The sequence below is a fragment of the Rhineura floridana genome, chromosome 4, assembly GCF_030035675.1.
Source record: "Rhineura floridana isolate rRhiFlo1 chromosome 4, rRhiFlo1.hap2, whole genome shotgun sequence".
Taxonomy (NCBI): Eukaryota; Metazoa; Chordata; class Lepidosauria; order Squamata; family Rhineuridae; genus Rhineura; species Rhineura floridana.
The window spans coordinates 8,479,413-8,504,145 of record NC_084483.1 but is presented as its reverse complement, the minus strand read 5'-3'; the positions used below and the strand labels follow the sequence as shown (position 1 = coordinate 8,504,145).

At 41.5% G+C, this 24,733-nt stretch overlaps 1 protein-coding gene across 3 annotated transcripts in view; it reads right to left on the bottom strand.

Moving 5' to 3' along the window:
* Window positions 1-12,740: 12,740 nt before the first annotated feature.
* Window positions 12,741-24,733, bottom strand: part of RUNX2 (RUNX family transcription factor 2) — a 213,098-nt gene continuing 201,105 nt past the window's right edge. For all 3 annotated transcript variants that reach the window (XM_061622345.1, XM_061622347.1, XM_061622348.1), the window contains one exon: window positions 12,741-17,861. In XM_061622345.1, the coding sequence (XP_061478329.1) occupies window positions 17,383-17,861 (479 nt within the window). In that variant the 3' untranslated portion in view covers window positions 12,741-17,382. The remainder of the gene's footprint in view (window positions 17,862-24,733) is intronic.

The following is a 24,733-nucleotide window of genomic DNA, read 5'->3' as shown; positions in this document are numbered from 1 at the left end:
CCCCTAAGGGAAACCTCGGCCGCCATCTTGGTTAAGGGCAGCACTTCATGCGCTGTGTGTACAGCCGCAAAGCACAGCTGAGAAAGGTAGGTTGATTGAGGGAATGACAGGGGCTCCAAAGCTTCCATTCTGTGATCTGCAGCAGCGATCCTGCCATGAATCACGGAAGGGGAGCGGAGGGGCCCCACAGGGGTTCCACAGGGGCCCCTGCAATCCTAGAAGCCCTCAGCCAGGGCCCCACCTGGCCGCCCTTTGGAGCCAGCCCTGAATGCCACAATAACCAACATCCTGTCACCCTACCTTTCCCATGGTGGCTGACAGTAAACTATATTTAAAAATGCAATAATACACCCACAACAATAATCAAAGCATCATAAAATAACAACATCCAATGCAAGTTAAAATAGCAGCAGCAAAACCAGAAACTGCAGATAAAAACCTACTATAAAATGCCTGGGAATGTAAAAAGGTCATCAGCTGGTGCCAGAATAACGTCAGAGTAAGTGCCAGACAAGCACTGCATCAATGGTGCTCCATACCATTGCCACTGGCCATGGCAATGCCATTCATGAGGGTACCCAGAAAAGGGTAGGGTCTGTTCATAAGGAGAAAGGTGATCCACTAGGCAGCCTGATCCTAAGTCATCAAGAGTTTTAAAGGTAAGATTTGAGAGAAGTCTAGATGTTTCAACATTTGTGAAATATACTCCTATTGGCCAGACCCAGTTACGGGTAATTATCACTAGCATATTTTGCACTCATTGCAGTCTGGACCATCTTGTCTTCAAAGACAGCTCCACACAATGAACTACTTTAGGCAAGCCCAGGAAGGGTCACAGTTGGTGCAGCAATAATAATAATAATAATAATAATAATAATAATAATAATAATAATAATAATAATAATAATTAAACAACCCACCCTTCACCCAAAGGTCCCAGTGCAGGTTACAACAATTTTAAAATACAACATTAAAAACAATTAAAAAAAACACAAGCTAATATCCCAAAATAGGATGGATCCTAAAAGTTCATGTCTATGGTGTACAGAGGTGTGTCTGCAGCATTTGTCTAAAACTGTACAGCAAAGTTGCCACCTGCACCCTTTAGGGGCTGTAACCGAGAATGCCCTCTTCCGGACCACCCCCCTGAGCTTCCGAGGATGCCGGAACTACCAAAAGGGCCCCTTTGCTGATCTCATCACCCAAGAGGGTCTATAGGGAAGGAGGTGGTCTTTTGGATATTTGGAACCTAAATCACTTAAGGCTTAAATTGGGCCTGGAAACAAACTGGCAACCAACGCAGCTGTTTTAAAACGGGATAACCTAAATGATCTAACTAGAACTCCAGCCAGTATTCTGGCTGCTGCATTTTGGACCAGTTGAAGTTTCTGAGTCACCTTCAAGGGCAGCCCCACGTAGAGTGCATTGCAATAATGCAATTTGGAAGTTACCAGAGCATGGAGTACTGCGGCCAAATCATCTCTGTCCAAACGGGCCCAAAGCTGGTGAATCAGCCTCAGCTGGAAAAGGGCAATCCTAGCCTCTGAGGCCACCTGAGCCTCCAGCAACAATGCTGGATCTAGGAGTACCCCCAAGCTGTGGACCTGCCCTTCCAGGGGAGAGCAACCCCAACCAGAACTGGTCATCTCCCCACCTCCTGGACACATAACACCTCTGTCTTATCAGGATTCAGCCTCATGTTGAAGCTGGTGAGAGGCTACGCTTAAACTCCTGTGGTAAAGCGGAATTTAGCAGCAACCCCAAGCTCGTTCCTTTAGAGCAGGGCTGGGAACTGCAGGCCCAGGAGCCAAATGCAGCCTTTCAGGCCTTTCTATCTGGCCCTCAGAGCTCTCCCTAGTCCACTGACCCTGCTTCATACCTAGAGCTGGCATCAGACTGCAGCGGGCCCACAGCAGTTCCGACACTACCATTGCTGCTGCCGGAGGCTTAAATAAGCCCAGCTACATAAGTACATTGCGTGTGCATGGCTGCCATCGTCCCCACTGCTATCTTGGGTGATGGCAAGTATACTTGCGCAATGCACTGATGCAGCAACATGGAAAGTGGCACAGCCAGCCTGTGCCAGCAGCAGGGTGGTTGCCTGGGAAGGTGGCTCCCACCCTGTGATCTGTGCCAGCATTGGTTCACAGGGTGCATGCTCCATGACCCGATGCTAGTGTGGATCATGAAGCGCGAGTGACACCTTCCCAGCCCCATCTGCAAGGACCCCTGTCAACCTCAGGGGCCCTCGGCCAGTGCCCAACCTGGTTGCCCACTGGCACCAGGCCTATTCACACCCTGAGTATTTCTACCTGCCTGGAATGTGCCCTTGAACTCTGATAATGCCTCCCCCCTCGCTGATGAAGAGGTAGGGGTGTGTGTGCATGTATGTTTAGAAACTAGCCTATTGTACAAAGGTAAAATTTACATTTGTTGTTTCACTCCCTTTTGCCTCTGTCCCCACTCATGTGGCCCTCAGAATGTTGCCCAGAAGGTAATGCTGCCCTCAAGCTGAAAAAGGTTCCCCAGCCATGCTGCAGAGAGTGTGCAGTCCAGTCTAAAACAGACTGAACACCACAAATCTGGGCAGATGAGCACCTTACTATGATACAACTTCTTTAAACAGTGATGGCTTCTCCCAAAGAATCCTCGATGCTGAGAGTTCTTAGGAGACACCTTTATTTATTTATTTATTAGATTTATTAGTCACCCATCTGGCTGGTTGTCCAGCCACTCTGGGCGACGTACAGCATAAAAACATACAAATACATTAAAACATTAAAATCTCTACAGTAGTAATAAACCTAACCCACCCCAAAAGCCTGCCTGACGAGCCAGGTCGTCAAGGCCCGGCGGAAGCTCATCATAGAGGGGGCATGATGGAGATCGTTTGGGAGGGAATTCCACAGAGTGGGAGCCACAATAGAAAAAGTCCTCTCCCTAGTCCTCACCAGTCTAGCTGTTTTAACTGGTGGGATAGAGAGGAGGCCTTTTGAGGCTGATCTTGTTGCGCGGCATCCTTGATGAAGCTGGAGGCGCTCTTTTAGATAAACTGGGCCGAGACTGTATAGGGTTTTAAAGGTCAGAACCAATCTATTCGCTTCACAGAGCTACAATTGCCCGAGTTACTTGGAAAGAGGGATTGATTGTTAAACTACTCTAGGAATTGTAGGTCTGTGAGAACAGGGGTCTCCTAACAGCTCTCACCACCCTTAACAAACTACAGTTCCCAAGATTCTTTGGGGGAGGCCATGACTGTTTAAAGTGGCATAGTAATGCTTTAATAGTGCAGATGAGGCCTCAGTTTATTGGCTCTCATTTAGTCTTTTACTGTAGCTAAACTCTGAATTAGCATTTCCACTGATTCACCTGAATCAGATGAAAATAAAGAGAGTTGGGTGTCATCTAAATATTGATGACACTTTACTATGGACAGCATTGCTCAACAGTTTTCACACAGATGTTAAACAGCCTGGGGGACAACGACAGGGCTGAGCCAATATGACTGCCCCAATTGACCCCCTTTTGCAAGGTAGCAAATTATGGACAGCCATTTTGGTGCTGTTTTTAGGGGATGTGATTCAATCCCTAAAGTTGTTTTGGAGGAGGAGGCGGCTTACCATAGGCGTGTGTCCGTGTGTGACTGTGTCTGTGTGTCTTTCTTTTCTCTCCACCCACCTTTTATGGTCTACTGGTGGTCTGATAGCTGGAGTACATCTCTTGCTGCTGTCATCATCCTGCCTTCCCAGAGGCACTCTGGGAATGACACTGGCACATACATGATGGCAGAATGGACACGTGAATGGACACACGTGCAAAATTCCCAGAGCTTCTATGACAGAAAAATGACAGATGCCTCAGCTCCACTCAAAGCCATCAGCAGAGCCTCTGACTTCTAAACAGTACAATGACAGGAGGAAAGGGAAGAAGCCCTAACATGGGAAGACCCCTCCCCTAACCTTCCTTCCTTCCTTCCTTCCTTCCTTCCTTCCTTCCTTCCTTCCTTCCTTCCTTCCTTCCTTCCTTCCTTCCTTTGTCTTTGAGGAATAATTTCCACATCAGTTTATCTCCTGCAACACCCATGAAACCTCAGCTACAGAATTTCTGTGCAGCACAGAAGATTTTGGGGTATATATTTATTTTATTTATTTCTTAAACTTATATACCGCCCGACTAGCAATAGCTCTCTGGGCGGTTAACATAAAATACAATAAAATTACAGAATCTGATACAACAAGCATATAAAAACTACACAATCTAAAACCAAGTTACAAACATTTAACTAAGATTAAAATGCCTCAGAGAAGAGAAAGGTTTTAACTTGGCGCCAAAAAGATGATAGTGTCGGCGCCAAGCGTACCTCCTCGGGGAGACTGTTCCACAATTCGGGGGCCGCCACTGAGAAGGCCCTAGATCTCGTCACCACCCTCCGGGCCTCCCTATGCGTCGGGACCCGGAGGAGGCCCTTCGTAGTAGACCGTAGTGTACGAGCCGGTTCATATCGGGAGAGGCGTTCCGACAGATATCGTGGTCAGATATACTGTTAGGCTTCACCAAGAGCTAGAAACACAGAGCCTTAGTTGCACATTGTTAGGGCAGATTGGTCGCTGTGTCTTTCAGGAAACTTTGTCTGCCGTTGCTGTCTTCTGATTAAGGAATCCTTGAGAAGCTTCTGTGAGACATCTTCAGGTCAACTTCTCTCTTGATTCCCCAGTGGAGGAACATACTGCCCCTGCTCCTTGTGAGGAAGTGAAGCAGCACTTTCCACCCAGTCAAGGGGAATACAACAAAGTAAGGTGAGAGACGTTGACTACGGGGGAAGGACATTCATTCTTCTATGCGCAGTTCACATTTTGGGAATTATGTATCATATTTTTTCCATTTCCAGTAATTCTTTGCAGTACTACAAATCTGATGTGGCCATCTCAGCTTTTATTGAATAGGTTCACTGTTTTTAGAAAAAACTAAACACTTTGAAGTTTTTTAAAAAAAATCTTACAGGTCATTAATAAGTTATTTCAAACACTATAATTTTCCAATATTGATGAATCAAAATATTTGAATTGGATTTTGTATAGCTGCTTCTTTTCAAAGATTATAATATATCTTATTTTTAAGGTAATCTGATCTCACATTGCTACTGTCAGGCAAGGTACTGGAACTCTGATAGAAATAGTGCATTTACACAAATCTGCAGTAGAGCCAAGAAGACATTTATTTCCTGAAATTCTACCCTCTGTAATCAGAACACCAACATTTAGAAGGCTGACTTCAACCAAAATAGAAGGTAAACAAAAGAAAGGCAGAGGAAAAGGAAAAGATGCTGTTTTTAAGAGCACAGTTGAATCCAAAGCACCCTTCTGCATGAAGAAAGTGTCTTCTGTTCAGGAAGAGTTGTTTGACATTTAACCCTAGTTTTGTATGGAAAAGTGAAAGTAAATCCAAAGATGTTCTTCCACTTGTGTAAGTGCTTTCATCACTGTTTGCACAAGTGGAAAGATGAACTCTGCTAAGCAATGGACCTATTTCATAACGTCATGTGAACTCTTCTACTAGCTGTTGCACAAACATTTGTTAAACGTGCCAGGGCTATTTTTGTTCTGATCAGAGTTCTTTGGATCTAACCTACTGACTCTTATGGGTTTTGTGGGTTTTTTTGTATAGTCAGCATGTCACTTGCATTTTTTTTTTAAAAAAACCTACATATTCACAAACTATAGGTATCAAGGGCATAAAACTTAAAGGAAAATCATAAAGGTAATAATTGTGTGAACTGTGGGGGCCGGGGCATTCAGAAAACTAAGAGACTACACTCAGCAACTAGTTCAAACAGGGATAGGAGCAGAAATGCAGTGTGGTGGGTTTTCAGTCTTGATGCTCTGATCTTGCTGCCAAACAGGGGTTTATGAAGCAGCGGCCTCTGGAGATTTCTCATACTTTCTGGCTTATTCTCTTGGTGTTCATCTTAACAGAAGTCAGCTGTTCCCTTTTTCACTTATCCAGGGTTTAGCAATGAAGTGTTTAGCATCTGGTTTGGGTATTAAAAAAAGAACGTCCTGCTCTGTTGGGAGAACACCATCATCGGCAGCAAAAGGACACAGATCCTTTGAAGCAGCCAGGATTCCCAAGACCTATCTGCACCTATGTCTAGCACTAGCTTCCCCTCAGCAGACCAAAGAAGTGACTGATATTTCTTTTACTTGTATGATGGTCTTTACTCAGATCTGAACAAGGATCTTTCTTCATGGGAGAAACTCCATAAAAATGTATGTCTCACATTTGTTCGATGCAACCAAGGACCGTAGAAGTTTGTTTTTCCCTTTTGTTCCTGACAACTGCGGAAATGAAAAACTAAACAAAGCTCACAGCTACATCAGCATCCAAGTCTGCTCTTTAAAACAACCACAACAAAAACTAGATTATGGATGAAAACTACCAGGCTGAGCCTGCATGTTTGTTTATACACACATACCTGGGAGTAAATTCCACTAAACAAAAGTGGTGGTTATTATTTGCAATTTTAGTTTCTATTTTGAAGACCCCTCAGAATCAAAGATAAAAGTGATCAAAAAGTAATAAAAATACATGTTTATGCTACTTTTATTAAGATCTCATGATTTTGAAACAAATTCAGCTATCTTTAAGGAAATGTCCTTAAAATGGCACTTTGAAATAATTTTGAACTGTCTGCCTTGGTCTTTCACAAGGTATAAATAAGCTATTATAAACAATTTATTCCTGTATTAGAATCTGATTCCATGCACATTTACTCAGAAGTAAGTACCATTAGCTGAAGTTTATTCTTAAGTATCCATATAATTGTAACCTAAGCAACTGAATGTTAATTTAAGAAAACATGGGCTGCCGCACTGTGTCAACTCACACTCAGACTTCTGAATTCAGTTCATATGACTGCAGAGGACAGCAGTCCCATAGACTGCAGTCCTACTAGTTAGATGGTATGATGGTATAAATAAATGCTTAGAGCTTGGAAGTAACTAGTTACAAAAAAAATTGAATTACTTGTAATTTATTACTTTTTTGAGGAATGAGTGGATAGTTTACATTTTGATTGTAATAGAAGGAGTAATTTTACTACTTTTGAGAAGTAATTGTAATTTTTCCAGCATTATTTTTGGGCATTACTTGGGGGGAGCAGGGGAAGTCTGCTTCTTTGATTCGTGGATGAATATCATATGCCTTAAACTGGGCTTCTGCACAGTGTCGCTCTTCCCTCGTGCTCTGTGGGTGCTTAGGAGGCAATGAGGGAGGAGGTGGAGAGGAAGATGGGGTTGGGATGGAGAAAACAATTGTCTAAAAATGGACAGTGGTGGAGAAGAATGGAGTGGAGGGAGAAAAGAGCTGGAGGGCAAGGAGGTAGATTAAGAAGGAGGAGACAGTAGCGGAATGGAGATAAAGAACTGTGGAGGTGAGAAACGACGATGTGTGTGTGTTAGTGTGTCTTAATATTGTGTTTGCACTTGGTGCACAAAGCGGCTGCCACTGCCCTCCTTGGTTACCTTGCTGCATTTGCAGTGTTTAACTTTTTTGCACCCCAGGGGAAAAATGTTTGCTTGGGTGGGTGTGCCTTAGCTGGTGGCAGGGCAGGGTCCAGGAGGTGGTTGAGTAAGAGAGATGACACTTGCTGGCTGGCTAAGTGTGTGTGTGTGTGTTACATTTGGTTTAATGCACAAAGATCTGAGTGGTGGCCTGTGCCTCCCTCCCCGCCTTCCTTACCAGCGGAGAGACCACCACTGCTATCTTATGGATAAAAATAATTATTCTACTACCTCTCTCTTTGTGTTTATTTTTAATGTTGTTTTAGGCTACTTAGGTATGCAGGAAAGGACAGCACCTTGCAGGCACTCTCATTATATATATATATATATAGTAACTTAACTGTAATTGTAGTGATTAATTTTGAGTAACGGTAAAGTAATCAATTCCTTTCAGAACAATTGTAATTGTAATGGTCATTTATTCCATTTTGGGCCATGTAATGGTAATTGTAATTTATTCCTTTTTAAAAGTAATCTTCCAAGCTCTGTAAATCCTGTTGAAATCTAGGAAACTTGCTTCTAATAATGGTTCCAATATAGAGATTTGGCATGAAAAAGTGAGCTACACTCATAGATCTCTCGTATCAAATAGGCCGGGCCTGGTAACCAAGAGGTCTTTTGTATCTTTACAAGTTGTGCAGGGGGAAGGGAGAATTCCACCTTGTGGTTTTTCCCATTATAGTGTTGCAAGAACACCTGCACTTGGCTGACTTTCTCTTCTCCTAAAGATACAGGATCAGTCTCAGGCCCTGAACCTGGCAACCCTAATTGGGGATAAGGGGGTGGAATAGGAAATGCCTAGAATCAATCCCACCCAAAATAAGTGACCAGTGCACAGATACCCAAAGTTGCTGGATGAGTTTTTTTATTTCTTCCTCTGCAACACTGTTTGGCATTCACAATATAGATCCAGGGTAATCTGCACATAGAAGCCTCACACAATCTCAGAGTTGGAGCAAACATGTTTTGGATTCCTGGGGTGTTAAATCTGGTTAAAAAAAACCTTTACACAAGTGTGTGTGTTTTACCCTGTTCTTGTACACCAAAATCTACCTTCCTGTATTTTGACCTGGAAGAAGGACAAAATTCACAACCTTTCCTTTGCAGACAATACAGAATGCTACTTTCTGCTGTACTCAACAGTTTGTACATCAGTTTGAGAAGGGAATAGTCTAAACTAATATATTGATAGGATGCTCAAGTAAAGAATAGCTTTTAGTTTTTTAGTTCTCAGATGTGAAGATGCATTATATGGCATTAACACACTGTGTTAGTTCTCTCTTTCTCCCACCCCTGCCCTCCATTCCTTTGCAGTCTGACCATAGGGACAGCACAAGATAGCAGAATTCCCATAGTGCAGTGTTTCCCAAACTTTCAACATGCGCGTACCCCTTTTGAGACATTGATTTTACCGGCGTACCCAACTTTCACAAAAATAATTGGGAGAGGGGTAAGGTATTATAACACATTCGTAATTCCTATAATTGTATATGAAATGTTTGTAAAAAAATAAATACAAAGTAAGTAATAAACATTTTAATAATAGAAATAATATTTATATAACAAAAATATATTCAAAAATATAGAAATAATTCATATACTAATAATTAAAATAACTATTATTCAAACAAACAAAAACACCATTCTGGATATAAAGAGTAATACTTTTTTGGTATTAAAATTGTCAATACAAAACAACTGTTTAATGGGAGGGATGGAACTGCTTGTGACCAGATATTAGTGCGGCGATATCCGGTTCAATATTTGTGATCTTAAGACGAAGCTGGGGCTCCACATCAATAATTCGGTGTCATTTTTTTGTTTCGATGTTCACAAGCGCAGAGAATCCTACCTCACACAAATACGATGTGGGGAAGGGGAGAAGATACTTAGCAGCTTTGTTCGATAGAGCTGAATATTCAGAACTAATGCTTAACCAAAATGAAGTCAGTTCTTTTTGTCCAAACCTCCCGCCTAAAATTCACAGCTGATGAGCGGGCAGGCCAGGCAGGATGGGGGGAAAAAACGCTCTGCAGCTGAAGAGCGGGAGATTCCCCAAGAGGGAAGTGGCTGGCGAGATGGCCGCTGCAGGGCTGAAGATAGAGAAAAAACCCCACTTCCCCGCTTCCCGGTGTGAACATTTTTGTAGTCGAGCATACGCATAAATATCTTTGTGGCGCCATCTGTCTGTTTGTAGAAGCGTTTTTTGTTGGCCAAAGTCATTGCGAGGGAGTCCGGGTCTTATGAGGAACTGGAGGGGTGCATGAAAAGACAAGGAATGCATTGAGAGCGAAAGAGACTACGCGTTGAATAACATCGGGATAAACCACTGTTATATTGATCTTCCCTCATGTGTGAGAAACTGGAGAAATCACAAGAATTGTATTTTCTCTTAAAAGAACACACGCACACGTTTTTTGCCGCTAAAACCCAATGATATAGTACAAAAAAAACACATTTGGCCGCATACCCCTTGAAACCCTTTCGCGTACCACCAGGGGTACGCGTACCACACTTTGGGAAACACTGCCATAGTGGATAGGGCTGTGCACTGTACTTTTATAAATCACAAATAACAAACCAAATAGGGCTGATCTGGGCCCATTTGTATCCTGTCCAAATCGGGTTGAAGCAACTACGAATGTCTACAGAACGGATCAGCTAGTCCCAAACCAATTTGTAGAGATTTGTTCAGATTTGTAGCTCAAAAAGTCTCTAATGACCTCAGACAGGGTGTCTCTGAAATGGAATAATTACTACACCATAAAGGAGAACCTCAGGGTGGGGAGACAGGGAAGAAGGCTAGAATGCTATCACCCCACCCAACACTCTCCAATCACTGTGCTTGGAAGGAGTGAAGTCTTAAAATGCAGAAATCTTTTGTAAGTTCTGTCTCTGAGAAATGTTTGGTGGAGGTTGTGTGGCATTTGGTCAGCTTGTATATGTTTTCTGTTCTTTCCAAATCAATCCCAGTACCATCCTTATTTACTTTTTTTTTTAAAAAGTTTGTTGTCTTTTTTTACCTTATGCGATTCTGATTGCTAAGAATTATTATTAAATGTTGTGGGCATATTTAGCCACAGATTTTGAAGTATTATTATTTTCCAGTTGCTACCCACAAACAATAAGAAGCAGCCAGCTGTGTGGTTATACATTTATTATTGTTGCTGTTGTTTTGTTGTTGTTGTTGTTGTGGGCATTTTAGCCAGCATTCTGAGTTAAGTATTATCATCACCAGTATTATTATTTCCAATTGCTAACCACAGTAAATATTATGAATATTAAATAGTATTTTTATTTTTCCCTCACTCATTACTGTCGTTGGCAATCTGCCCCCTATATGTCATGGTCTTTTTTAAAAAAATATTTCTTGGAACTAACAAGAGGTGGCTAGCATAAAAACCCCTGGAGCTACTCACCTGAAATTTGGCAGGGTTAATCCCCTCTATAGGGGCAGAGCAATCCAACTCATAGGAAGCCGGTGGAAGGGGTGCTGGCAGAGGAGGAGCCGGCGGCAAGGTCCACAGCATTCAATTGCTGTTTGGGAGCCTCTGGGCCAGCTGAACACAGGGTCAACCAGGAGATGCGCACAGGGACCACAAAGTAAAAGCCATCTTGAATGACTACTACCAAGGAGTAAGCCCTCTCCACAGACTTCCAGTGCATTATTTTCTTAGACTGCCCTTTTCTTGGTGTAACTTTGGCCCAGATCAGGGCCCACAGAGGCGCTCTGAATGGAGTTGGATGCTGGAAAGTCCCCCTCCCCGGCCCCTCCTCCAACATGCTCCTAGAATCCCCCTTTCAGGCTTTCTGCTAGCTTCTGCCGGCACCCCTTTTGCCAGGCTGGGCTTCCCTGGCAGACCCCCCAGCTGAGCCAGGTTGAGGGGCTTTTGCCAGCAGAGCCAAATCCAGCCCATGCTGTCCTGATGCCTACACGTGCCTAAGAATGCCAACCAATTTTTTAAAACCCTCAATTTTTTCCCAAGATCTTGAAGGAAGGAATAGGGGAAACACAGAAGTATGGCATGTCTGAGCATTTACAGTCTTTTAAAAAAAACCTTTTGGAAAAAGCGAACTTTAAAGGTGGCTAGCATGAAAACCCCTGGAGCAACAAACCTGTAAATTGGCAGGTTTAATCCCCTATAGCATAGCTACCATGCGTCCAAATTCTGTGACTCTGTGTAAAAAAAACCCCAGAAAGTTATGGTTGTTTCAGCATTGCAATGTAAGTCAATGGGATTTCCAAAGATTTGTAATATCTGGGTTGTGATCCAGATTTGGGTTTGAATCAGGTCAGATCAGGTCTGAATCTGTCCAGACCAGATTGGGCCTGATCTGCATTTATGAACCAGAGCCACAGAACAGATGCACATCCCTAATAGTGCAAACACTGAGGGAGAAAGCGGTCTTCTCTTTCATGGCGTGGCTTTCTTCACTTCTGGCTGTACGCTGCCAGTGCCCCAGACTCTGAATACATTATGCATAAACGATTGGGGATAATTATTTGTCACCCTCTTTGTCAACAACAGTACAACAATTTGTCAACAACAGTAGCTGTTGTTACTTTTTAGAAATGCTAGGATTTTGTTGGCTTGAATTTTTGTAAATTGTATTGTTTGTATTTTGTATTTGTGTTTTTCTATTTGTGTGTAAGCCGCCTTGGGGGCCTTTTTGGTCAAAATGTGGCCTAGAAATAAACCATAACATAACATAACTCTTTGAATACCCTCAGTTTTAGAATTGCTACTTCTCCTTTATCCCTTCTCAGCACAGAATGGTTAAGAAGGAATACCTCACCGTTCTAGTTCCTTCATTTTATATAAATAAACATTCAGTATTTAGACAGACGTTTGGGCCCATGAAGCTACATTGGATGTGTACCATGAAGCAGGATTAGTTGGAATTTCATGTAACTATGGTTAAGATGTTGGCAGTTCTACTTTCTGTTTTAAAATAGTAGCTTCTATCCTGCAAAAGCTGAAAGACCTCTCAGCCAAAGGGTGGTATGATATTTCAATATACACTGGCTCCAGTGAGCTCTAATCCTTTTACAAATATAAACTAGATAATTATGGAGATGCAGCAGAAGACCAAAAAGCAGGAAACAACATTAACAAAAAAGCCATTTTATTGAAAATGAGATTCAAACCTCAAAATTAATATTACAATCATGAGAGAACGCCAAACAAATTCAATTTACAGTTGCAACGTACAATACAAATAATCCCTTTGAAGATAAAGTAAACTCTTCCACAATCGCTGTCTGCAGCACAAAGAAGAATGTGTTTGTACAGTATGTGCATGAAAAGCAAATCTTGGGCAACAGCAATTGGAAAAAAATAAAAGAAATTAAAGCTTGTATTTACAGGAAATGCTACAAATATTATTTTGTTCCAGCAGAAATTCAAGACTGGTGAAACACATTTAAGCAAAAAATAATGTGGAATGTTGCTTAGTGTACCTATGAAACAAAAATTACTGAAAAAATATGGTTTCTGGCTGATCTATTTAAAAGAATTGCAACAAAAATAAAGCAAGAAATTAACTGTAAACAACCAAAATGTCAGGCAGAACATGAACTGTATCTCAGACTTTAAAAGATTAGAAAACGTGGTTATCTTTGATCTTTTTTCATAACTTATACAGGTTGGAATTATTGCTTTTGTTCATGGCTTTTCTGTGACTCCTGATACACCAGGACTCAAATGGCATGCTCCAACAATACAATGGAGCATTATTCCAATAGACAGTGCAAAAAGGTTCCCTCTGAACAAGGCATGGAGAGGTATAGGGGGAACAGTAAATCCACATTCACGGGACTACTGCTGGAAGCTCAGAAGTAAATGGAGCATCTGCACCATACTGAAGGGCTGTACAGGTCCTGGTGCCAGCTTACTTGGATTTCATTCCTATATGGAAGTAAGTCCAACTTGAACTCCATGAGGATTATTTCAGAGTAGACATGCACAGGAATGCACTGTTTATCTTTAAACTCCAATTCTCTGATAAGCCTCACCTAAGCAAGGAGTTTTGGATTAAATTCTATATTTCATCCAATGATATTTACTCCTGTTCTCCTGTAAATAAATCTTTGGTACAGTCTTTGAAAAAGATTTGCAAAAGCAGTTTCATATAATTGATTCCACAAACTCAAACACTGTTTCTTCTTGTAAAAGAAGTAATTCCCATCCTTGAAATACTAAGCACAGCCCATATGATTCCATGTTATTAACATCTTCACACATTCCCTTCCTGAATCATAAGAAAACTAATTTGAAGGAGCAGGAGTGGAGAGGGGTTTTTTTTTGGAGGGGGGAGTATTAAAATGTGTGATATACATGAATAATTGCTAGTTCAAAACAAATGCAGAGCTAGGGGCAGAGGTCATTTTGAACTTATTTATTTACTTATTTCTATGGTGTCATCAAAGAATCAGGTACCAGCCAAGACTGAATAAAGAAACTCCCTGCTGAAAGCTTATGTCTAAAAAAACAGAAAAGCACACTAAGTTAAAACATGAGAAGCAATAGAGAAAGGCCTTGTGCTTATCACAGATGCATATGAATATTTTCCCTTTGCCCTTCCTTCAATTATAATTAATGCAAACTTGTAAAATGAACCATTTTATCTGTGTAATCATAATAACAGGATGAAATGGACATGTTTTGGGGCAAACAAAACTGCACACCTGAGTGATTTGGAGGGTTAATACCAAATGATGCCATTTTAAAAGGTGATGACAACAGAAAGATTACTCTAGGTATAGAACAAAACAGGACAATGGTTTATGCTGTATTAAATCCAGGAATATAAAGCAGTACTTAAATTGCAGAAGAACATCTTTCTTGCTTTCTTACTTTCTTTTAAAATGTCTTTGGTTTGCTGCCTGCAGCCGCTGTTAACAACACAAAAATATCCCTAGAAAATTACTTAAAGATGCATATAGTAAATCTTTAAAAAGCCCTTTTCAGCAATAAAAAATAATGTACAAATATAGTACTTTTATTAAATATACAATAGCTTTTGCATTGGCAGTTCATTTACTTTTCTTTCTTTCTTTTGTTTAATAAACAACAACAAAAAATCCCACAAAACTTGAAATGTGTAACCAGACACTGGCTCTTTTAAGTTCTGCTAAAATGAACAACCTTGTATCTTACAGATACAAATAAATGGATAAGGGTATGCTTCAAGCTACCACAAACAATAAATAGGGTCACTAATAGCTCCCGTCTTTGAAGGAAAAGTATACTTCAGAAAAGTGTCTTTGACTGACCCCAAAGGGGGGGGGTAGTAGATATAGAGCCTTTAGAAGGCAAATACGTTTCCTAAAGAGAAAATGAATCATACCAAATTTTCAGGAATAGTCCATGGGAATGTGGAGTTTCTCTAATGGGCTGCCTTAGCAATCAGCAGATGATGAGGCTGATACTGTCCACATTACATCACAACATTGTGTAAATATGTCAGCCATCTCTTATTGTCAAGGGCCCCCAAACATAGCCTTTACTTATCATCAGTTTCAACAGCATTGCAGTCCAAAGAAAAGACTTGTTTGCTGCATGCAGCTGAGGCTAAAAGCAGTGCAAATGAGAAAATGGAGAAGCCTAGAAAGCGAATGCATTCTGGGAAACTGGCACCTCCTTTAAAAGGAGTCAAGCTGCAACCTGCTCTATTTCAACCTACGGTCCCACATCCTGCATAAATTAAGCATGTGCATAAATCTGCTGAGTAGAGGCAGGTTGCTGGATTCCAGTCTCAGGTGCCAAAAGAGCTTACTGCCCACTGAAGTCCAAAGAATTCTCAAACACTTCAGAATGTAATGGATCTCAGGCACTTGACAAGCTGCTAATCCTGCCTGCCTTCCTGGCAATACAATGTTTGGAAGTAGCAGATGGATGGATGAAGAACCCCAGCTGTACTCTTGTATTACAATTAGTAAGTAGATGTGTGGCCTTAAGGTGACTTTCATTTTCTATATTCAAGTTTGAACAATTAAATATTGCTGCATGCTGGACCAGCAGAACATAGATCTGCATTGCAGTGGTTCATTTGTGCTTATTCCTTTATAACATGATGGTTACAATATCTTTTGAAAAGGTTTGGGATTTTTTAATTTAAAAAATCAGCATTACTCTTGCATTTGATACTATATATATAAGATCAGTAAACATAATTAACATTGTTGGTATTTTGTTTAAAACCGGTTGGTATTTTTCCAAAATCTTCCCTTATGCCCCCCTCCCTTTTATATTCTTACTTTTGCATTACAAGGGCCATTCCACTGATTTACAAATATTGAACAGAACTTGAGAAAGTTTGGGATTTTACCCAGAATGCATTGCCCAGGATCTAAGCACACTTGTACATGAGTGGGACTTCTGGTGGCAGCCCCTCATGCCTGGCAAGATGCCATTCCAGAAGGACCCCCAGTCTTGAGGGAGGGGGCTTCAGGAGTAGAGAAGGACTGCAGCAGGGAGGATGGAGATGAAACACCTGTAGGTTTGAGCAGCACACACTGTCCATGGAACATCCATTAAATTCTGAGAAACTGCAATTTGATAAATTTGTCCAAAATGCTTTTCAATCATTCTGCTTCTCTTTTCAGTTCAGTTTTGACAGATTAGAACGGCAAAAGGCAACGAAATATCCAATAACATTTAAAACAGTCTTTCCTTTATAAATTAAAACAATGTCCTATATCAAAGTTCCTTTTGACATGGAATCTTTTTTAAAATCCTATCGCAGCTGATTTATACTGGATATGCTTTTCCAAGTTCAGGCATGGCCTTGAGATTTTGTACCACTAAAAGGCTGTCACTATTTTTTTAAAAAAAACAAACATTTTTAGAGCCCTAAGTCAGCACATCATTACATTAAGAAAACTTTAAAGGGACCAAATATCATTAAATAATTATAAATATTTCTTTAAAATTATACGACAATTCATTTTTTGCAAATAACCTCAATGTTTACATATTTATAACTTAATAAAACAAGATAACCAGGCACACATACTACCTATGCTGTTTTGGTTTGAGTAAGAAATTAGATTCTTAATTGTATAAGAAATTAATTTCATTTTTTTTATTATTTTAGGGGGTCTCCCCCAACATATTTTTTTTTGTTAACTGGACTAAGGCAAAAATAATCACATAAATGAAAAACACAAAATAAACAAGGCTGTCTTGGGTACCTTGTAGGATGCTCTTTGAATACAAAATAAGCCATGCATGTTAAAAGTTCTTCATCTGCTGCAAGGCTTTGATAAAATGGTTGAAGAGTTATTATAATCTGATGATATTGGTAATAAATGGAAGCTTTTTTATCTATGTGCACAAACACAAGCAGTGATATGCACTTTGCATGCAGAGGGGTCCTGCATATTGTATGGTTGCAACTGTACCTGAAGTTCAAGGTGTTTTCATTTGTTTTGAAAAACAAAAAAGCACAGGCTTTGTCTCCATAATAGGCAGGAATCCATTTTTCCCCTTAGCAAAAGAACTCGCTATTTTTTTGTTTAATTGTTTTACAAGAGTCTGGACATGGGCATCTCTTTGTATTGGCATCTTTTAATATATAAAACCCAGACAAATGTTCCCAAGAGGAAAATACAATGTGCTTTGGTGAACATTGAGTGGAACTAAGCTACTGGAAAGTTACTTTCATGTTGTATGGATATAACTAGCTGTTAAGACATCCCAGCTACACAGTTGCACATATCAACAGAATCTATTTAAAGAAAAGAAAAGAAAAACAGGCACTTTATAATTAACTGACTTTTTTTTTTTGGTTCACTGATTTTGGCCATGCAAATAAATTTTCAGTATGGCCTCCAAACAGATTCATCCATTCTGCCACTAGAATTCAAGACTGTTGGGGAACTGCTGTGGCTTCCGTCAGCCTCCACACCGTCATTCTGGTTAGGCAAGTTAGGATTTAATAGTGTGCTGCCGTTGGATGTGGTAGTACAGGGTGGAAGCATTCTGGAGGGGGAGCGATCTCCCCCTGGCACCATGGGGAACTGGTATGATCCTGATGATGTGCCATAGTAGAGATATGGAGTGCTGCTGGTCTGGAATGGTCCACTTTGGTTTTGGGAAGAGCCTGGGTAAGGTGGTGGTAAGTAGGTGTGGTAATGAGTGGTGGCTGACATACCCAATGACATGCCTGAGGTGACTGGCGGTGTATAAGTAAAGGTGGCTGGATAGTGCATTCGTGGGTTGGAGAAGCGGCTCTCAGTGAGGGATGAAATGCTTGTAAACTGCCTGGGATCTGAAAATGGGCCCAGCTCTGAAGCACCTAAAAAATTACAACAAAACATGGGGGAAAAAATTCTGTAAATATCCATTTTTTTTCCAAAAAAAGTGATGATATAAATTATTTTTTAAAAAGAAACCCACTTCTTTTGTTCCCCACAAGAACTGCAAATCATTTTAGATATACACTTCAAGGAACAGCACCTTTAATACAAAAACAGTGGTCATGCATAAACTATGAGAGTCCACTACGACCAAATATAGGTGCTCTGCTAATATCATGGATTATTTATTTTATTTATTAATTAAATTTCCATCCCACCCTTCCTCCCAAAGGCATCCAATGCACTCCTACGTTCATAATTCATAATCCAGACAAACCTTAGTTCTTATCAACGAGAGATCTTACAAATTTTGAATTGGTACCTACCCCAGACATAGCTAGGGAAGCTGTCGATGATGCTCAGTGTTTCACCAGTATATGTATTTTTATAGACATTCTGTAGATTGACATTCTATATGCATGGTACTGTATTTCATATTCTCACATTCATTATGGAGAATACAAAGTTCATCCAATTTTGTTCACGTGTTGGAAACTGAGCATAGGTAGAATAATTTAGCTTCATTTGAAACCAACAGCTAGAAGATTAAGTGCAATGGATATGGATTTGATTTAGGAAACTATCAGTGGTGGTAACGGAAAAAAATGCATGGTGAAAAACAGCCACGCAACATTTTATGTGATATGATGTACTGAAATAATATACAGATACAATGCCTCCCACCCCTTAAACATAGTTAAAGGGTCAGGAAGGAATAATGAGATTGTGTGTTCCCTTCACTTTCATGCAAATCTTTTCCTTAATCAGAGTTTGTTGTTGTGTCAGTCCACAACATTAACTGTGGTTAACACCAACCATGCTGTAGGAACCTAGCGTTTTAAATGAGGGTTTGAATCTTGGTAGACTGTTAGAAGCACCCTGGTTTAATTATGGTTATCACTGTGGAGACATTATAGAGAACTACGGTTAAGAGGGGGAAGGCTGGAGCATCCATAAGCAAGAGGGAGAACCGACAGAGGGGGAATGCAAAAACATTGGTCTCCACATAGTTAAAGGATAAAAAGGTAAAGGTGTCCCCGCACTTGTAGTGCGAGTCGTTTCCGACTCTTAGGGTGACGTCTTGAGACGTTTACTAGGCAGACAGTATATATGGGGTGGGATTGCCAGTTCCTTCCCCGGCCTTTCTTTACCCCCCAGCATATGCCGGGTACTCATTTTACCGACCACAGATGGATGGAAGGCTGAGTGGACCTCAACCCCTTTTACCAGAGATTCGACTTCCTCCTTCCGTTGGAATCGAACTCCTGCCGTGAGCAGAGCTTCGGCTGCGTTACCGCCACTTACCTCTCTGTGCTATGGAGGGTCCTAGTTAAATGATAGGAAGTACTATTTTTGCACTAGCCCAACACAGGAAAAAACAAGGCAGAAAGAAGCACAGGAGGGAAGGTGTTTCATGAAAAATGCTAAATATAGGTACACATGGACATGGACTGCCTTCAAGTTGATTCCAACTTATGGTGATCCTATGAATAGGGTTTTCATGGTAAGCGGTATTCAGAGGTGGCTTATCATTGCCTTCCTCTGAGGCTGAGAGGCAGTGACTGGCCCAAGGTCACCAGTGAGTTTTGTGGCTGTTGGGGGATTCGAACCCTGGTCTCCCAGGTCATGGTCCAACACTCTAACCATTACACCATACTGGCTCTCAGTATAGGTACAGAATGTATAAAATCATTCCCTCATACCTATAGCAAGAACCTATAAGAAGATTAAGAAAAAATGAACTAGAATAAGCTATCTTTAAACACTTAGTAAAAAACCAAAAATCTTTCCAGAACTTCAGGATTGAGATTCATTCAACTATTTTCCCACCATCAAAATGAAAAGACAGTGCAGGATTTTGCAAGGCTCGTGACTGACTATCTCAGACACAAAACTTCAACTTTGCAGATATGAGGGCGGAACTTTCAATTAATCAAAAATACTTTGTCACTAATTTTTGTCTTCATGGAATGTTTGACAGTAGTCAAATAAGACAATAGTTTTACCAGTTAAATGGGCAATATCCCAACTGTTACAGCAAGATCTGTGGATTTGTATACAGAGAACTAAGGGGTGGGGGGAGGAGACTACAGTAGGGTCCCGCTTTTCGGCATTCCCCTAATACGGCGGCTTTCAATTAGAGTAAGGCCCCACTCATACGGCGCTTGTTCTGCTTTTACGGTGTTTTTCGGGCGTCGGACACCATTTTATTGACAGAGTTCCGCTTTTCGGGGGGGTTGCTTTTAGGCAGGGGTCTGGAACGTAACCTGCCGTATGAGTGGGGCCCTACTGTAGTACCTAGCAGCAGTGTACTAGTGCAGAAGAGTAAAAAGTGTTTGCAGAGTTCACTCCTTGCCTGCCCCTAAGGTAGAAGCTGGAATGGTTTGTTAGGTAGAGATGTCTAAGGGGCTTGTGTAGTGAAGGCAGGCTGCGTTGCCTGGTTCTAAATAGGTGGGTTGTTTATTAGAGACCAGATGCCCGTGTAGGTTTTTGCTTGCTCCTTATTCCCAGAGGCAGGGGCACAGAGGATCAGAGTGTTATTACATAAAAAAAGGTTTTCTTTGGGGCTCAGAAGGAAAATGAGGATTGAAGGTAAATCGATTATATGGGAACTGAATTGAAGGATCCAGGTAGGGAAATCCACTGAACTGAAATTAGATGGGAAATTAATTTGAAAAGAGATCTGGGTGGAACAATTGTGTCTGGGGAAAAAATAATTTAAGGTGAATTGATTGGTGAATTTAAGGTGAATCGGATATTTATTTTTATTTATTAGAGTTATATCCCACCCTTTCTTCCAATAGGAGCCATGGGCTCCTACTGGGATATTTGGGGGTCAGATCTCACATCTGCCTCTTACTTGGTTGTTGCCTTGGGCAGGTTATTTGTCTTTTAGCTTCACTAGTTTGCTTTTTAAAAAATGGATGTTGCAGCAGCAAATGTGTGCCCAAATAAATGATTTTGTGCTTGGGGCTAAGATTCCACTTCTTTCTTGCACTCAGTTTGCACTCTTGGACAAGTGACTTGTCTCCATCTAATATTCTGTTACTAACAAGGGCCAGCCAAATGCCTCTGTGAAAGTTACCAACAGCACAAGAAGGCAACACTCTGTCTGCAAACTCCGGTATTCAAAGGTAGGGCACTGTCTCTGAAAGGTTCCATTCAGAGTTCAGACAGAAGCAGCTTTTCTAGCAGAGTTCTGAATGGGTGGGTAGGGAGGACGAGCTTTATGTGGATAGAAGCAAGGGAAAGGATATAGCAGAGTGGAGCGGCACTTGTAGCACTACCCAGTTTTTGAAGATATAGGACACCTTTGCAGCCAGGCTACTTGCAATGGGAGAGAAATCCCCGGTTCATCAACAGACATTCTTAATGTAGGAAAGAGCAACTGGTTCACCTCATGACTCTACCTCAGTTTTTTGTAACTGCTCCTCTGAAAGGCCTTGCTCAACAGCGGTATATTATTACAGTAAAATATTGTATAGAGAGCAGGGCCGACTCCAGGCATGCTGGGGCCCTTGGGCATCAGCCTGCCTCGGGCCCCTCCACTCCCCTTCTGCAATCCACGGCAGGAGCTGCGCCGCGGATTGCCGGACAGGAGCTTCCAAGCCGCCCGCCATCCCCCCGCTTCACCTACCTTTCTCTCTGTTTTTTTGCATTGCGTGCATTGCTGCCATCAACCAAGATGGCGGCAGAGGCTTCAGCTCCTTACCGAAACCTCAGCAGCCATCTTTATTGATGGCAACCCTGTGCGCACTGCAAAAAACAACAGAGAGAAAGGTAGGTGAAGCGGGGGGGTGGGCAGCTTGGGCGGCTCATGGAAGGGGAGCAGAGGGCCCCTCAGGGGTGCCTGTAGCTCCGGGGCCCTCAGGACAGTGCCCCACCTGGCTGCCCTTTGGAACCAGCCCTGATAGAGAGTAACAGCGGAGGATTCAGAGAGAACTATGCTGTGATGTGATTAATAAATATACACAATACTCTCACGCCTTGTGAAAAAGAACCTTGCTGGAACAATTCCACATGATCAATGGAGTTGTGCCAAGAAGACAGCGAGTTTAAGGTTTGAGCCATATCCGGTCTCATGTGTTCACACATGAGACTTAAGTCAGATTTTATTTAAATCCATTCCCAATTGGAATGTAAAACCTGCATTGGGGTTAAGATTGCTAGGCTAACCCCATTTTGGTTCAAGTGGAACCCAGGAGGTGCAAGGCCCTGGAGCAGAATTCCCACCCCACATCCCCTTTTGTGTGACGTGTTGTCCAATCCTGAGGTACTGTGTAAAGGACCGCTCAAGGCCATCTTGAGAGCAACAAAAATAACCAAGAGCAACTGGAATAAATGTTATCTTCTCCTTGGCAGACTTTTCTCATGCCTAGCAGAATCATCCCATTGTTCAAAGAAAGCTTTAGGAAAGTAGCCTGAGTTTCTCAGGCTCAGCAAGAAACATGCACGCGCGCACGTGTGCACACCCACACACAAATCACCTCATACCCAGACCCCTCCTTTTCAGGGGAGTAGAGAGGAAAAAGTTGTCTTTTAAAAAGAGAGGCTTGAGTTGGAGGGGGGATAATGGCGATCTGAGCTCCAATGCATGTAACTACGCTCTTAAAGAATGCAATGAGGGATGGCAGGGACAGAACCAGGAAGGGATTCTCTGTCTTGGCACCAGTCTTGAGACAAACAGAATCTTTCCTGTTTTGGGGCCAGAGTTCTTCCACATCACTTCAGCTGCACTCCACTGCCCACTCCTGGGCCTAGGATAGGTAATCTCTCCTACTTGTCACTCTTTATAGCAATAGGGTCCATTGATCTCTTTAGTTTAAAGTCATGAATGGGTTAGGATATTAATGATTAATGCTGCCAGGCACCCAGTAATTTTGTAATGCTATTCTTCTCTTTTCTCTCAATAAAAGAAAGCTTTGCTTTAGTCTGGTTTGGACCCACATTTCTTGGGTATACACACACCATTTAGGCACATTTCAGGGCAAAGCGCTTGTTTTATCCCTAGCAAAAGATCCCCCTCCTCTCAAGGAGGTGTGTTTCATGGGACATGTGGGTGGCAAGTTCACACACTCAGGTTCCCAAGGACACATGTCGTAACATTGGCTTTAACGTGTAATGATATATCTCGAAATTCTCTCATACATCAACAGGATCCTATATGTGACAGGAAAGGAGAGGCTCAAATGCTGATTATAGTGTCGCACATGAAAGTGTCCCCTTCCCCTTGACTATGAAGTTATGTGATTTGCTGCTGCTTGATTCTGGAACATGCTGAGCATTCTTGCTTTACCCAGCAAATGTCAGGCTTTTATCATGCAAGAAGTAGGATTTCAACAGGCAAAAGGGAAAATGGACATGTTGAATCATTAGCTACACTGCATTGAGGCAGAAAACAAAGGGTATCATCTAGCCCAAGAACTGCCATACCATCAAAGGCAGGTAGCTCAGAATAGCTCTCCTAGAAAAAAGTTATGGAGCAAATCTGAAGGTACCCTTCTAAGCAATTTATATGATATGAACCAGCCTGGCTGCTCTTACCTGTCAGTGTTATTAACCAATGAGTGAAGTCTGAGCTGTGACTGATAAGTGAATTGTTTGGGCAATAGGAATTCCTGGAGTCCTAACAAGCTGCTCCTTTTCAATGTGTTTTTCCTGCTTCTGTCTTTTTTTATAGTCCTTAGAACCTTCATAGTATGGCCTTCTTTTTCCCCTAGCAACCACAATGCATCTCTCCTGTGCTGGATTCACCTGAGATCAAGTACTGCTTAGATGTTATTTCCTGCAAATTATACTACACAATAAGTGTGGGTGAATGCTAAAGAATCTCCCTCTTCCCAAAAGGTAAAAGTGAAAACTTTGCAAAGAAGCTTCGACATGTCTCTTATTGTGCAGGAGCTGATGTCCAGGTGTGCATTAAGAATTTACTGTATAGTTAAATTACAGTACAATAGTATACATGTCTACTTCAGAAGTACGTCTTTTGTGTTTAACGGGGTTACTTCCAGGTAAGTAGGCTTTGATTTTGGGTTGAGGAACAACAGGGTTCTTGTGCCTTTAACAGCTGTATAGCAAGCAGAACTTCAACAGGTCAAGTATTTTCTAGTATGGAAATACAATTATGGGAAAAACTTCACCACGACTCTTTAATTTTGTGTTATGCCATGCCCCCCAGCACTCTCTCAAAATTCAAAATATGCCCTTTGTTCCAAAAAGGCTGGCAACCCCTGATCTAGCTTGAATCTGAAAATGCAAAGTCCGACTGAGACCTAAACCAACTTGTTCTGAAACTGGTATAACATTCTAATATCCTTCTACTTGTGCCTCGTGCTAATCCCTGATCAATGCCCCCTGCAACAAACACTCTTCTGAGAAGGCAAAGGTCTTTTCCTTTCATTCCTGCCTGCTGAACAACAGCCAGAGGCAATACCATCCAGAAACAAAGCTGTTTTAGAATCCAAGCATGTTGCTTCTTTGTACTGTTTATTGGGAAATTCAAAGTTAGTGTATAAATTCCACAAATACTGAAAAGAATAATTATGATCCTTTTTGTGCTTACATTACAAGAACTGTTAAATAATTAAGCAGAAAGATAATCACAATTACTCTTTTCTGCATCTGTTGAAATTATACAGTAACTGTAGCTTAGAGGTAGAGCACATCTTTGTTTGGCCTTAAAAGGATCTGGAAGTAACTGATGGAAAAGATATGTGTCAGACACCCACTGCCAACTACAGAGAACAATTTTGGGATGCAGCTAGGGCCTGGCAACCAAGAGGTCTTCTGTACCTTTAAAAGTTGTGCAGAG